Here is a 15634-nt window from a genome sequence, read left to right on the forward strand (position 1 = left end):
TTCCTCAAAGATATAGTACATCTTGGGACAGATCTCTCCATGGCTCTATACCATCTCTGGCTGTTATGAAACCTTCAATTACTTGTGAAACAGACAAAAAAAGTCCTAATTGCTTATGATTGGTCAAAATACTAAATTATCCTTTAAGAATTGTATGTATGTAACTAGGAACAAAGTTATTCAACTATTTGCATGGCAGGCCCACATTGTTTAATAAGAGAAAAGCAAAAACTTGTCTTTAGATCATTTGCATGAGTTTGTCTCTGAAAGCCATCAGCTAAAAACGCATTAATCAAATGTCTTCCAAAAATACCCACGAGGGCAACTCATTAAGGGATGTGCTCCGTGAGAGTGTATCACTAATATGGAAGGGAGACCACGGGAGGTAAGTGAGGGAGAAGTCTTCGTCAGACTTTGGAAGGAACTCAGATGCTCTTAATGGATTATTGGCAACAAAAGGGAGAGTGCAACTTTCAGTTCTTGAATTTGATCATCTGCTGCTGATAGTGCATACATTTAGTCTTTCAATTAATTAGTCTTTACAAAATATTTCACAAAACTTTTAACCTATAGAAATTCATTTCTATACATTTAATATATTTTATTGTATAAATTATTCTCATCTTTAGTGCCTTCTTTCAGTTTATAAATGGCAAAATAGACAACAAACAATCATAAAGCTAACTCCAGGTGGAATCCCCTCCTCAGCGAGGTCAGTCCTCCGTACACTTGCGAATTTTATGAAATGCCTGTCTTTGCAGATGCCAGTGAAAGAAACTACACACTTATCCTTCCCTGATACTATGCTGTCTCCAAAGGGACTCCTTTCTTTTTTCTTTCTTTCTTTCTTTTGCTTGTTAAGAAATCAAAGGATGTGCATAGTTATAAAATTCGAAGTGTACCAATTACAGATGTGGGTAATGGGAAGGTTGGTGAAGTTCAAGTGCTGGCAACTTTTCTTTAAAGCAAAAAAACACAGAGCGCTCAGCAGTTAAATCAGCTCTGGACATCTGCTGGGGTGAGGAGGCTGCCCATCTCTTGGGCAGAAAGCCCATCAGAGGTTCATCCTACACCTGGCACTTTGAGCGAACCAAACCCTTCCTGCATACTGCAATGTCTCTGCTGTCCCACCCTTTGGCCCCTCCGTTTCCTTCATGGCTTCACACAGTTTGTGTTGTACATTCATAAGAATTCACATTGACTGCAAAAACATAAATGCAACAAAAACATAAAAGCCTCCAAGTAGTATATTATATATATTTTGTTCTTCTAAATGATCTTCTGTCGTTGTTGGAGGTGCAGTAGCTAATTTATAACTTTTCCTTTGAGGGAATCCAGATGAAAGGCCCAGATTGCTCTTCAATAACAAGCTTGCATTGGTTGTAGATATCTTCTAAGGTGTCTCCTTGGACGATAGCTAGAACAAACCAAACACATGGGAGGGAGTTAGGAATCATTCCCGGGAGTGAAGAACGACCGTCAACCGCACAGCAGAAGCTCAAGTCAATGACAGCCAAACTCATCAGAAAGCTTAAGTAAGAAAAAGCAGAAAATTCACTTAAGTAAGGTCACATCAATGATTTAAAAAAATGCTTTTGAGGCATGTCCTGGATCTATAATAAATGCACCTGTCTTTCTACTTTCTATACATCTGTCTGTAGTTCTGGACAATGAATCATCCATTTATTTAAATTTTATGGGTGTCTACTCTGGGCCAGGCACTGAGCTATCTTGGCACTGATCAATTTTCACATTGAGAGCTCCCTGTTTGTCAAAGAAAGCTGGCTTTATAATCTCTGTGCTGTACTTTCTTTGTCAGGGGTAGAAATTCAGATATTTTAGACACAGAGGAAATAATAAAGGTTTTGGAACAAACTTTAGTTAACCTCCTCAACTCCCAAAGCCTTTAATAGGAAAGGCTTCATTCATTCATTCATTCATTCATTCATTCTCCAAGTAATCTGGTAAATTGAGATTTTACCATACAGGGCTGCTCATATTGAGAATACCTTATGGCAACTACATTTAAGAAACATAAATAGGAGGAAATATAAACAAACTGCTAAATTGTGTATTACCTAAAACACTACTAAAGTAGATTTAAGTACATTTTATTATCTCCTTCCAAAACACTTCAGTACTATCTATATGACACTAGAGCTTAAAAATAAATTGCTACTGAAACATGGTTTAGATCTTCAAGAAAATCCTCAGATTATATTGATTACTGTATTTTATTCCTGAATATAAACCACTGGTCAAAATGTACATTGTTTTGATTTGATGTTCCTACCTGGATGTTCTTTTAGGATGAAACATAAGTCATATCTTTGTTATTGAAAGAAATTTTATTTAAGATTACCCAGTTCAACATATTTGCAAACTGCTAAGCCATGGGCATTTTCATATTCTTTTTTTTATAATTTTATTTATTTATTTTTCCCCCAAAGCCCCAGTAGATAGTTGTATGTCATAGCTGCACATCCTTCTAGTTGCTGTATGTGGGACGTGGCCTCAGCATGGCCGGAGAAGCGGTACTTTGGTGCGCACCCGGGATCCTAACCCTGGCCGCCAGTAGCGGAGCGCATGCACTTAACCGCTAAGCCATGGCGCCGGCCCTCATATTCTGAATAAGATAAAAAATAAAACATCTAACTTCATATAAGATAATTCTGGAGGAAAGTTCTTGTTTTTAAACCATCAGTTGCAAGGCAAATTCTACAAAGTTTGTTTACTCTTTGGATTTGATCAGTGTTTCATGAAAGCATGTAACAACAGAGAATTAGGACACCCAAGACAAGAGAATCATCTTTTATGCCTCAAACTTCATGATTTCAAGGAAATATTTAAAAAGAAAAAAAAAAGTTTTGCATTGAGACTTGACATGGAATTAACTGAAACACAGGGAAGTGTTTCAAGCATCTTGTTCAAGTGCTGCCAAGGGAGAGACAGACCTACAGGTCACTGAGGCAGAGAATAGAGGCCCTGAGACTGCTTCTCAAGAGTAACTGCTTTGGACATTGCGCCTTCTGGGCCCTAAAAGTTTCTTTTTCAAGTTTTCGGGTGATATTAGGGAGATAGTTCAATGAGGTATTAATTCCTAAAATCTCCTTAATTAGCAGGACATAGCTCGGTGGCATCTGTCACTCATGGTTTGGATAGGGCTGATGGGAACCTGGAAGCTGGCTGTGGCTGAATCCAGAGAAGAGAGAACCAGAGATCTGGATCAAACGGGTGAAGCAGAGGGAAATTAGGGATTCTCAGCAGGGAGGTTTTAAGGCCAAGTATACCAGGCCCAGAGCCCTCTCTATGCCAAAGGTCAGACAATTTATCTCCTTTCTCACAGGACAAGGTAAGTGAACTTACCTGTAAAATATTCTCCAAATTCTTGTTCTAGCTTAATTGCACGATCATAGGTTTTCTTGGCTTGTTCCTCAGTTAGACGCTTATTCATCTCCCTGGAAAAATGAGGGCTTGGTATTAGAACACACAGGGAATATACCAAATCATGAAAAATTAAAATGCATGGCAACAATGAATCCTACAGGAAGCCTAGTGTAATCTTAGCAGCAGCTTCCTAGTCCTCATTTGAGACTCCTCTGCTGGAATAATTTCAGCAATAAGGACCCCTTCCCAGGAGCTCACTATCCCGGAGGGGAGTCTCTTGGTCCCACATTGGATTGAAGCAGAATCTGTCTCCTATGGTTTCCAGTCACTGGTGTCTGTTCTGTCCTCTGCAGTCCCGTAGAGTGGGACTAGACTTCCTTCCTCCACGGCAGGCACTAGGGTCTTTATAGCAAGTGCTCACATGTCCCTGGAGGCTTCCACTCCCTCAGAATAAACTGCCCTGCTTCCTTATCTATTTTCTCATTGGAGATGATTTCCAAATCCCAACCTTCCTGGCCGCCCTTGGACTTCGTTCTAGTCTATCTCAACCTCTCGTAAATGTGGGATGTAAAACTAAACAAAATCTTCCCAGGGTGGTCGGAGGGAGGAGAAGAGGCGGAAAGAAGAGAAAGTACATCACAGCATTTCGGACCTCATTACATCTGAGAGAACAAGACTTGACTGTTCTCAGGTCCTGACCTTGCAGAAGGCTTTGATTTCTCAATTCCCCCATCCTCCCCAAGGGCTGCTGCTCATGTTCAGTGTGCAGCAGGAAACATGTGGCATGGAGAAACATAGAAAGTGCTTCCGAAGAGTTATAGAAAATATGACAGGCCCCTTAGGCGTGTTTATCTTTCAGTCCCAAAAGGCATTCTGCCGCTCTCGCTGCTCGCCTTCTGCAAATGGTGAGGCATGTCTATAACAACAAGATCCCTGAACTTCTTGTTTTTATAATCAGATGGAATCTCAAGGAGCTGCTAAAGAAGGCTTGAATTAAAATGAACACAGAGAGAATGTAGTAATCAAAAGCGCAGGACTAAAATGTTTTCAAATAGACTGTAAGCAAGTAATATCTAATAGTGAACCAGGATAGAGGAGCTTGGTAAGAAAGAAGCTCCAATGCCTGCTTTGTTATTTTTGTTCTGATAGGAGAATGGGCTTAAAGGAATTATGCCTGAGACTCTGTATCCCTTTCTATCTGTTAGTCTGTCAACCATTGGTGTGTCATTAATGATTAAATGCTGCTGAATCGTTGCAAGATTATTTAAATCCAACCTAGTCTCAAGGACAAATTGAGGTGGGAGGGAAATGGAAAATAACCTAATCTACTGATTCCTAACCAGCAGCAGCTTCATCCTCCCACGTCCTCTAGGTGCTAACATTTTTTATCTACCAAACAAAATGCACTTATTAAATAAAAACTATTTTACCTTCTCATTTTTGTTAATCAAAGACATTACTAATCAAAGACTGACAGGCATCGCCTCTGATCATCATAAGAATACCAGTGTGACTGTACTGGGCTGATAAAAGTCCAGCCAAGAGCAAAGACATTTTGGTTGGTCCATTGGGCTGCATTACATGTGCATGTAGAATTTTGGAAGCATTGCTGCCTTTGCATGCCACTTAGGAAGCCAGAGATCTGGGTCTGGAACACGTGGTCTTAATCAATTCCTCTTTCAGAGCAAGTAACTGAGGCCTCAAGTAGTAAAGGGACTTGCCTAAGGTAAAAGAGGAAACCGAATGCAAGAAGTCAAAGTTTTTGTTTTTGTTTAACCTATTTTTAGTCAAACAGACTTTCCATGATACCAAGACTTTCTTTCAAAAGAGGCTTATTTGAAAAAAATAAAAAACTGAAGTCAGACATTAACGTGATTCTGGATGTGAAGCTGATGGCTGCAATATAAAGAAGTGGGAATTTCTTGTTGTTGAAATAAACTCATCTTGCCCTAAAGGATGGTATCTATGATTCTCCTCCCAAGTAGCACTAGCCCTAGAAGCTGGGAGTGGCTGTCACTCTTGGATGCAGAAGATGCTGGGCTAGATCCAGGGGTACTTCTCACAATATCTGTTTTGCTGCAGATTTTAAGAAGTCACATAACTTTGGATCTTCTTTGACTTCCCTGGTCCATGCTGGTCTGTCTTCTCTGATTTCCCTTTGCATTTATTGTAGCAATGACTGAATTTAAGTCTCTATCCTCTAATATACAAACTTGTTTTGTCTCTTTGCCTAATCTGTGAGTTCTTTGAGGGCAGAGACCATGGCTTGTTCATCAGCATGTGGTGTGGAGACTGACTCAACACTCATTTGTTGAATGAATAAGTGAATGAATGAAGAGCTAGACAAACATAATTATGATACATTTGAAGACAGAAGTAAACAAAGGCCATGATGGGAGCAAGAAGGTAAAAGCAGATTGGAGGTGGCAGGGTCAAGAGACACAGGAAAGCGTCTCATTGCCACGGAGTGGGGGCGGGGAACAGAAGTCACATGGAAGCACAATATAAAAAGAACATCTCTTTCATACATGACCTTGATTTTATGCTCCTCTGAAGAGCCAGCTATGTATGTGCTAATAAGCTCTGTGGTTTGATGTGGATGATGCACTTGAGACATAATGTGTGTGATGATGTATCAATGCCTAAATGTGACAGCTGTCATGCTTTTGTTCCAGCTGACCTAGCATTCACTCCTCCCTGGGAGATGGGCAATTTATTCCAGCTTTGCTTCGGAAGTAAAACCCTCAGAAAAGAGTGAACTGGAAAGTAAACATCCAGCATTTACTAATAAAATTGCATTGGTTTGAAAGTCACCATTACTGCACTTGAGACCTATGAACATGGCTGCAGCACATTATGCCAGATTCACTGTCCTCATTGTGGAATCCAGCCTTCCGTATGTTTAATCTTCCTTGGTGATAAGTAGCTGTGACAGTGTCCTAAGGCAAAACTAAATAAGTCATCTCACAGTTGTGGAGGGAAGTAGGCCTTCTCTTACTGAGCACCAGATGGGAATGTCTCCCAATATCACACTGAATCAAATGTGCAACTGCTGTTTTCCCCTCAGGCCTCACTTCCTTGGGAAGCCATTCAGCCCACTGCGTGTTTATGATGTGAAAACTTATTTTTCTATTTCTGAAGCAGGCCTTTAAGATGTTGTTCCCACGAGGTGAGGGCCATTTTTCTATCCTTCTTATTATTGTTAGCATTACTAATAATATTTATGAGGCTCTTTACAAAGATTGTAAATCACTTTTACATAATGAAATTTGTGGTTGCTGAATTCACTTTGTGCAATGCCCAACACAGTATCCTATGTGAGCAGAAATTGAATACAGGCTATTGGGGATAAAACTATTGAGAACGGTTATTTTATCATCAACACATATTTTTCCATATTTTATCATCAACACATATTTTCCAACTATGGGCAAAGCTCTTTATATCATAATTTAATATCTAAATGCACGGGGCTGAAGGTACTGTCAGTGACCTCCTGATTTTCTTTTTTCATGCTGGTAAGAACCTTTGTCCATCTTTTATTTATGGGAATATATTCCGCTTTTAAGATACATCTCTGGCAATTTTCCCAGAGATCAGCTATGTATTTAACTTAATTCTCTTAGACTGCAATTCCAACTACTGCAGCTCGCTTCGATTTTTCACCCTCAGAGAAGGTGTAGAATGGTTAGTTGACACCCTCTGCAAGTAACTGCTTCCACCTCTGCGATTAAGTAATTTCATTGTCTTTGGTCTTTCCATAAACCCTGTTTTACAGGACTTTGTGGTTCACTTCTGAACCGTGTCAAACGCTCCAAGGTCTTGAGGCCCAGTGGAGGCATATTTGAGCAAAGCAGCAGACGCACTGACATTATCTCTTGTGACCTCTTAGAAAAGGTGCTGTTTATGTGTTTTGTAATGATAAAATAGTTTTATTCTTTTTATAAGAGGGTAACTTGAAATCTTTTATAGTCATAATAGCTACTATTTAGTGAGTGCTTACCATTTGCTGAAGATCGTACGGAGAACTTTACATTCATGATCTGGTTTAATCTTCACACTAGCTCTATGAGGTACATATTATTAATGTGCCTAGTTGAGAGGTGAGGAACTAAATCTTACAGAGGTCAAGCACGCTGTGGAGGTCACATAACTAATCAGTGGCAAAAGAAAGAACCACACCTAGCCTGCCCAATTTTCAAGTCCCCTGCTCTTAGCCTCTTTGCTCTGCTCCTTTATGGCTACTGCAGCCTCACTTTTGTACGGGAGTTGTCTACAAACCAATGCCAACAATTTCTATTAAATTGCCACAGAAAATGTGTTATTTTACAGTCAAATCATGAATTTCTGCCCAATTTGTTTACTGATTTTTGAATGAAGATATTTTCCAAGTCCTCTGAAAAATAAAAAGTCCAACTCATGCATTTTTCCCTTGTTCATAAATGTGCACCCATAGGTATGGAGCTATGGGTTAAGGTTAAAGATGTTTTACTGCCGTGCCACTAAGAAAACTCCCTATTAAGGACAGTGGTCTATGTACATGAGGTTTTAATTAAGGAACATATGAAATCTATGCTAGAACAAAGTGAAATGCCAATGGAAAGAGTCTAAAATATTGTCTGCTCCCTCTGTAAAAACCCACACATTTAAAAATATTTACTGATGAAACTGTTCTCAGAAATAAGACAATTCAAAGATGATTGCTTCCTATCACTTGGAAAACAAAACAAAACAAACCAACCTACCTTCAAAATGACAAAACAAGACAAAACAATAATACATACAAAAAACAACTTGTGAAATGAAAATAAAAGTCAGGAAACATAGTGAGGACATTTTAAGGAATTACTGACATTATGTCTCTAGTGGTCCAAAAAAAGTTTAATATATCTTTTAAAAAGGGGAATGCTTTAAAAAATCAGCAATGGCACTTCCCATTTGTAAGCATTTATGACAAAGAGCTGTTAACAATTGCTGTGTCATATGGAACGGGCTGGATGAGGGCCTCCAGTGCCCTCCACTTACATGAGAGGTTCCAGAGACTTGGGCTTAATGAAGATGGCAATGGGATAGAGCTGGGCAACTTGTAACCGCTTGATAGCATTTCCTGATACATCAAGTATACAGTGTTTGCCCTGGTAGAAAGAGAAGAAAAATATGGAGTTAATCCACAAAGAATGATCATAATCCAACCAAAAAAAAAAATATTGTAAGCATGTTTTAGAGGAAATTAAGGGATACTGCATTTCTAAAGGTTGAAAAAGGATCATTGCAAAGCATAAGTAAAAGTTGATATACAAAGTCATCACTGAATGCTTGCAATAACTCATATTTATTACTCCTTTACTAAGTGTCTGCCACTGGGATAGACATTTTACTTGTGTTATCTCAGTGAACTTTATTTTCTTAAATAAATACCTGATACTTTGCACAAAGAAGATAGGCAGCCATATGTAATATGACTGATCCATTCTCATGAAGCTCTCATAAACTATAACCAAACACATTGTCAAGAAGAAATTCCCTACCTATGAGGTAGGTATTACCAACTGCATTTTACACAAGAGAAGATTAGGGCTTAGAAATACTAACTAACTTGCCCAAAGTCTCAGTGCTAGGTGGACTCAAACCCAAGTCTTGAGTGCTGGCAGAATTGTTGGTTGTAATAAATAGATATCTCATCGTCTCACACTGACCAACGTTAAATCTGGAAGAATGGTAATTATGTGAATTTAGACAATTCCATAAACATTTGCTGACTGCTTATATGTATCCTGCCCTCAATATGTTCAGTCTGGTACAGTGGAGGACAGACACAAAAAGAGTTACCTTAAATATTATATCTTAAATGCTGAGAGAGAGACTTGCACAGTATATGTAAGTTTCTTGTTTGTTAACACATAAAAACCCTATTACATTATAGCACACCTCATTTAACTTGGCTTCCACTGCAATGAGTGCTCAAAGCAAGGAGTTGCTTTATAAAGTATTTCTGGAAAAGTAGATACATTTGCCACACGTCATATACTACCTCCTGGAGAGAAATGGCTTCATTACCCTAAGGTTAGAAGAACTTTACACAAGAAGAGAAAAAGCATATTATACAGGTGGGAACAGTCCTAAATCAATAATAGAAGATAAAAATTCATCTATAATATCCATGCAAAAATGAAGAGTCCAGTGACTCCTTGAGCTCCTATAGGAGAAACACACTAAGATGGTTCAAACCTTTATCACTCAAGTAATAAATTCCAAATTTGATCTGTGAAATGCTGTAGCTATATAAAATGTCTAAATGCTGTTTGATTATTCACTGGCCAGAACATTTCAAGTTAACAAAGGTTGTATCTACACCTTCAAAGAGGAGAAGAGATGTAATTATCCAGGTAACTGATTAGAAACAGTATGATAGAGTTCATAGAACCTAACTTTTGAGAGAGAGGAAAATAGACACAACTTCTTACTGTATTCTTAGATAAACATTAAAATTTCTTGTTTAATTTGTTTTAACCAGTACATCAAAAGCAGGGAAAAAGGTCATGTCAAATCAAATCAACCCAACAAATATTAATTATATAACAAATATGATTGGTTCTCAACTCTTTTTTCTCCTATGAAATTGGTTCTTTAAGATTAAGATCTATAAGCAGATCTTAAAGCCACACTCAAGTGCCTTCCTAGCCTATTCTCTCTTGAACATTCTTCTCTTTTCCAGGCTGTTGAAATTATCAGCAGGAAGGCAATCACAGCATCTACCCCTCCTCTAAGTTGGAATTTCTGTCAGCAACAGGCTAGGCGGTCCTCCATCTACCTACCCCTCCACCATGAGGATTTCAAGTTTCTAGGGAGATGAAACATAACACTTGCTCACAAAAAAAATTGAGGATCCTGATCTAAACAACCCAAAGTAACTAAGCTTCCTTAATAAATTCAATGTTGTTTACTGGGGCCAAAGATAGGTAAGTTAAGGACAAAGTGAATCTCCATAAACTTCAAATTGTTAATTGCCTTTAGGTTTATAGCACACCCCTCCTCCCACCCACATCAGTCAGCATACTTTATTGAGATTAGAACAAAGATTAACGACTCTGCTCTAAAGTGATTGTCTGCTTAGAGGTCTTAAAAGGAATATTTAATCAAAATTTACAACTGCAATCAGGAAAGAGTAATGACCAAAAAATGCAGTTTGCCACCTGGGAACCTTCCTCAGGGGAGGTATAAGAAGGTTGGTAAACATACCCTTTCTGCTACAAATCTCACAGACTGCACACTGGTTCCATATAAGTTGTCATTGTACTGCCCGGCTTCTATAAACTTGTGCTCTTGGATATCTTTCTCCATTTGTTCTCTGGAAATGACAAAGTGATAGTCTCTGCCATCCACCTCATAGTCACGCTTTGGCCTCGTAGTATCTTTATAAAACAAAAAATAATGAAATTCAGGTACACTTATACTCATAAATTTCCTTTATACCTATTTTATTCATCACATCCTCAACACAGATATATAAAAATATGTAATATGATAGCCCATCACGTAGTAACATGTGCTGGTCTTAGCCTCTCACTGTAAACAACCGCAAAACCAGACAAAATACATGGAACAGCTATTTTCAGGCATCAGACAAGAAATAGTGCAGGGCTATGATTCTTGAGAGAAGAGAAACACACGAGGGGAACTCTACATTCACTCCACTTCCATTTCCAAATGGAGGGTCTAGAGATCACAGTGCTAGGAGACGCTGGATTTTAGCCAGAACTGAGCATCTGGTTGAGATCTCAGGAAGGCTGCATTTCAGAAGGTTACTCTAGACTTGCTCTAGACCCATCTTTACAAAGTCTAAAACCAAGTCACAACTGGAAGAAGCTGATCTGTCAGTAAATTATTATCTGCCAGAACAAAAACTTAATATTCTATAAAGGAAGATATCAAAATCCAGACTCTCAAAAATGTGGAATTACAATGTCCAGCACACAATAAAAGATTATAGCTAGGACTAGCAAAGAAGCAAGAAAATGTGTCGTATAACCAGGAGAAAAAAAATAGACATATAATTAATATAAATATATTCTGAGATTTTAAAAGATGTAAAATGAGATCATACAGTTAAGGTGGAACTAAATGTTATCAACTCTAACCACGGTTACAGGTGGCTAAGCTTCTTGGTAAGAAAAAGAGAAAATACTCTATCAATATGAATGAAAAGTGTTAAAATATTTCTAATCTTCGACTCAGATATTCTCTTTCTGAGAATCTATCTTAAAAATTGATCAAAACTTTAGATAAAGTTTTATGCTTAAATATATTCATTATATTAATTTATATACTATAAATAATAATTATAACATAATTACTATTATATTTTAATTATAATTCATAATAGTGAAAAGTAGAAAACCAAAATACTCATAAATGAGGAATGATTATGACATAATAATAGGTAAAATATTTATATAAAATTTTATATAATGTTAAGCAAAAAAAATTGTAGGGGCCAGCCAAGTGGCGTAGTAGTTATGTTCGCATGCTCTGCTTCGGAGGCCCGGGGTTCACAGGTTCGGATCCCGGGTACGGAGCTACACACCGCTCATTAAGCCATGCTGAGGCAGCATCCCACATGCAAAATAGAGGAATATTGGCATATGTTAGCTCAGGGCCAATCTTCCTTACCAAAAAAAAAAAAAAAAGGAGTACATATCTACTACCTACCAAATCACAAGAGAAAAATGCTTGCATAGAAAGAAAGAATAGATGGAAATCTACAAAAATATTAACAGTGATGTTATCTCTGGGTGCTGAGTGTGGGATTCTGCATATTTTTTATTTTCTTGTTTAACTTTCTTTTTAGAATTTTCCAAGTTTTGTACAATAAACATGTATCGATTATCACGAAATAGGGCTATTATTTAAGAGAAGAGTAGGCAAGGTGGAGGGGAAAGTGGAAACAGTGCTTAAGGACCATTTCTGCTTTCTTTCTTTTAAAAGTGGAGGAGCAAACAGGAAGCTGCCATGAACGGACTAGGGTTTGACTTGGTTGTTGTTATCTGGAGTCTTTCTCAGGGTATGTGCTATGGCAAGATGTCTTCCCAGAGCCCTTGCTGGTGACAGTTTCATGAGATACAGCAAGCATCCTAGTTCCCTTGTGTCCATGTATTGCACACATGCAATTCCTGCTATTCTTACGTATTCCAGGTGAGATCTGCAGTACTGAAATGTAAGAGACACTTAAAACATAAATCTTTAGAAATGTAGAGTGAGAAAGAAATATTTGTTGGGATCAGATTTAAGACCTTAATTATCTGATAAATTAAAATTTCCTAGTGAGTTTGTCTACACACACAGAAGGTGCCTATGCATTTTGCTATGATACAGCGGCAGTAAAGATGGAAGTGGGTGAGTGGGAAGTATGGTGGGGTGGGAGGAGATAGAGCGGGTAGAATCTTACAGGGCTATATTCAGAGTGATACATCAGAAGATCTGATGATTGCCCATAATGACAAGAAAGCAGACTAAAGTCTGTCACGGCCTGGAGGGTAGATTTAAGTTTTATACACCTTCTTATCTTCATCTTCTGTACACCTAGGACTGTTAAAACCTATGGGAAAGACTACTTTGTTTTGTGATTGACGCATGACCCTGAGATAATCCCGAGATGATTTTAATATATGGCTTTGCCCCTAATCTCTCTCATTCTATGGGAAAAGATGCTTCAGTGGCATTTCAATCAATCTAGAAGAACATCATGATGTCTATCCTAAATCCTATGCTATTTTAAATGCTATGGAAGTTACAAAGAAAAGATTGATCCTACCTTGTAGGGGACCACAGTCAGGTTGGAGAACATCACTATACTTACTAAATACAACACATGGCAGCACAGATGAAAAGTGTCAGCAGAGAAAATTAAATAAGATACTCAGATGATAGGTAACTGATAGTATTTGAATCACTGGAGAGACTGTCAGAGGAACACAATTACATTTTATCATCTCACAAGGAGCCAAGCTTTTTTCTAGAGAAACTAGAAATGATACTTACGCGGCACACAGGAGCCAAATTTGTCAGGGAATTCAGATATCAAGTCATCATTGATCCGATCCTTCATGGGGCCCAGGATAATCACCGGCCGGGTATAGTTTACTGCAGAGAGGGAAAGGAAGCTGCCGATGAGGAGAAAGACTTGGAAATGACTACTAAACTGTCTTGCAAGGGTGATTCTTAAGGTGAAATTGCCAAACAGTAAGAACCGCTGAGGGCATTATTTCATCAGATAAATTGCCCAGACAGCCCTGCATAGGGAAGTTGATGTTTAACACTCAGTATGTTCGCTGTGCCTACTTTCTGGAATTTACTAACAGGGAAAAGCAACTGCAGTGTCTGTCAATGAAAAGAAACATTTGGAGGGGTTTTGCTTACTCTTAGGTTATGCCTACACAATGTCAAAACAACTACTGAATTTAGTCAATTGAGTGGGAGAAAAAACATTCCAAAGCAGCTGTTTGGCCATTGTTTAGACAATGACTTTACAAAGTAATTGTTAGTGGAATGATACTTTATGTTTTTATAATTTTTTTCCTCAGCTCAAAATACTCTCCATACTCTGCTGGGGTTTTCCTAATTCCTTTGTATCATGGCGCTAGGAGAAACTCTAAAGTTCATTTGGTACAACTCCTCATTTGATGCTTGAATTTTCTCTGCAATATCCTTGTGAATAGCCATTAGCCTCTGTATAAATGCCTCTTGGAAAAGGAAACGCAGGCTCCTGGAGCAGCCCACAGATGGCCTGTATCATAGGACAGGTCTTCTAGAAAGCTCTTCTCAATACTGAGCTGATGTCAGTCTCCCCGGAGATTTTATCCATTGGCCCTGTAGGTGGGGCTCTTGACTGATTCGGATGTGCTCCTTCCCTTTAAGGACCACTTGTCTCCAGGGCTGCTCCATCCTGTTAGGAGCTGTCATTGCTCATGCTTTGGAAGGGAAAAAGTTTGATTGGTGATAGAGCCAAAGAGAGAGCAGGGTCTGGTTTGGGGACAGTTGAGTATTAAGTAGAGTTTATTTTCTAGTCCTTCAATCTTTCCCTTCTGTAAGGGTGTCACCTGTGGTGGCCTGGAAGTTAGGAACCAGTGCACGCTGGGAAACTTACTTTCCTGCCTTGTGACAGGCTCATAAGAAAGAATGAAGTCTTCTTGCCCTCCTGAGAAGAGAAGAAAGAAAAATTACAGTGGAATAACAACCAGTCATACACCGTAGCTACAAGCCCTGCTCTGAAACACAGGAAACAGACACAGTTCAGAGTTAATTTTCCTTGCTCTGTCTCCTTGAACCATTCCAAAAATCTCTTCATCCTCATAAAACTCTTTAGCACTATTATACTGTCAGGTTATTGATGGTCATAACTCTAAGTCACAACTGGAGGCTAGCTACCTGCAGTTCAGCAGGGCAGTGACCTATGAGGCTGCTTTCTGTCTGACATTGAGAAATGGAGCACCATGGCCTACACTAAGCATTATTACTTAAAAGGAAACCATTTAGTTCAAGGGGAGGGTCCATCCAGCAGTTTGCTGCTACAGTATCAGAATTTCTGGACCTTTTATTTCATCTTTTGTTTTATTTCCCAAAGAAGCACACTGTTCAAAAGGAAGTGTCTGCTTGTTTCATTTGTGATACAAAATCTTCATCAGTATATACTACAGGACACTGAAGATTCTGCTCTAATGATAATTCATCAGGAAAATGCTGAGTCAATTCAAGAAGATAAAGAATTAAGGAGGACCCTAAATCACTGGTTATAATTGCTGCTAAATCTAGCCTTGAAACTTTGGGTAGAGAACTAAGGAAGACAATGTATTAACAGTGTCAGCTCCTCCAATGTCATTTGCTACAAGCCTTCTGATTCATGGGGGCCTCAAGTTGACAAGTAACCATGGAAAGTAAGTTGGTTTTATGCAATTATTTTTTTAATCATCTATTTTATTCACTTGATGAACTGGGCATGAGATAGCCTGATTCAGCCACGAACCCAGAAGGGTCTACTCTAGGGGGCCGGCCCGTAGTGGTTAAGTTCGTGTGCTCTGCTTAGGCGGCCCGTGGTTTGCAGGTTCAGATCCTTGGCATGGACCTATGTACCGCTTGTCAGCCATGCTGTGGCGGTGTCCCATGTAAAGTAGAGGAAGATGGGCACGGATGTTAGCCCAGGGCCAATCTTCCTCAGCAAAAAGAGGGGGATTGGCAACAGATGTTAGCTCAG

The 15634-nt window shown here is 38.8% G+C and overlaps 1 protein-coding gene across 11 annotated transcripts in view; it reads right to left on the minus strand.

The window, feature by feature from the left end:
- Window positions 1-624: 624 nt before the first annotated feature.
- Window positions 625-15634, minus strand: part of DLG2 (discs large MAGUK scaffold protein 2) — a 1864788-nt gene continuing 1849778 nt past the window's right edge. For 10 of the 11 annotated variants that reach the window (XM_087433531.1, XM_087433533.1, XM_087433536.1 and 7 more), the window contains 6 exons: window positions 14531-14581; window positions 13426-13527; window positions 10627-10799; window positions 8413-8522; window positions 3367-3458; window positions 625-1417 (listed from right to left, as the gene is read on the minus strand). In XM_087433531.1, the coding sequence (XP_087289657.1) occupies window positions 1311-1417; window positions 3367-3458; window positions 8413-8522; window positions 10627-10799; window positions 13426-13527; window positions 14531-14581 (635 nt within the window). In that variant the 3' untranslated portion in view covers window positions 625-1310. The remainder of the gene's footprint in view (window positions 1418-3366; window positions 3459-8412; window positions 8523-10626; window positions 10800-13425; window positions 13528-14530; window positions 14582-15634) is intronic. The other variant, XM_087433532.1, reaches the window with a different exon arrangement.

This window comes from Ceratotherium simum, chromosome 7, assembly GCF_057802395.1.
Source record: "Ceratotherium simum simum isolate JZ-2026a chromosome 7, ASM5780239v1, whole genome shotgun sequence".
NCBI classification, from domain to species: Eukaryota; Metazoa; Chordata; class Mammalia; order Perissodactyla; family Rhinocerotidae; genus Ceratotherium; species Ceratotherium simum.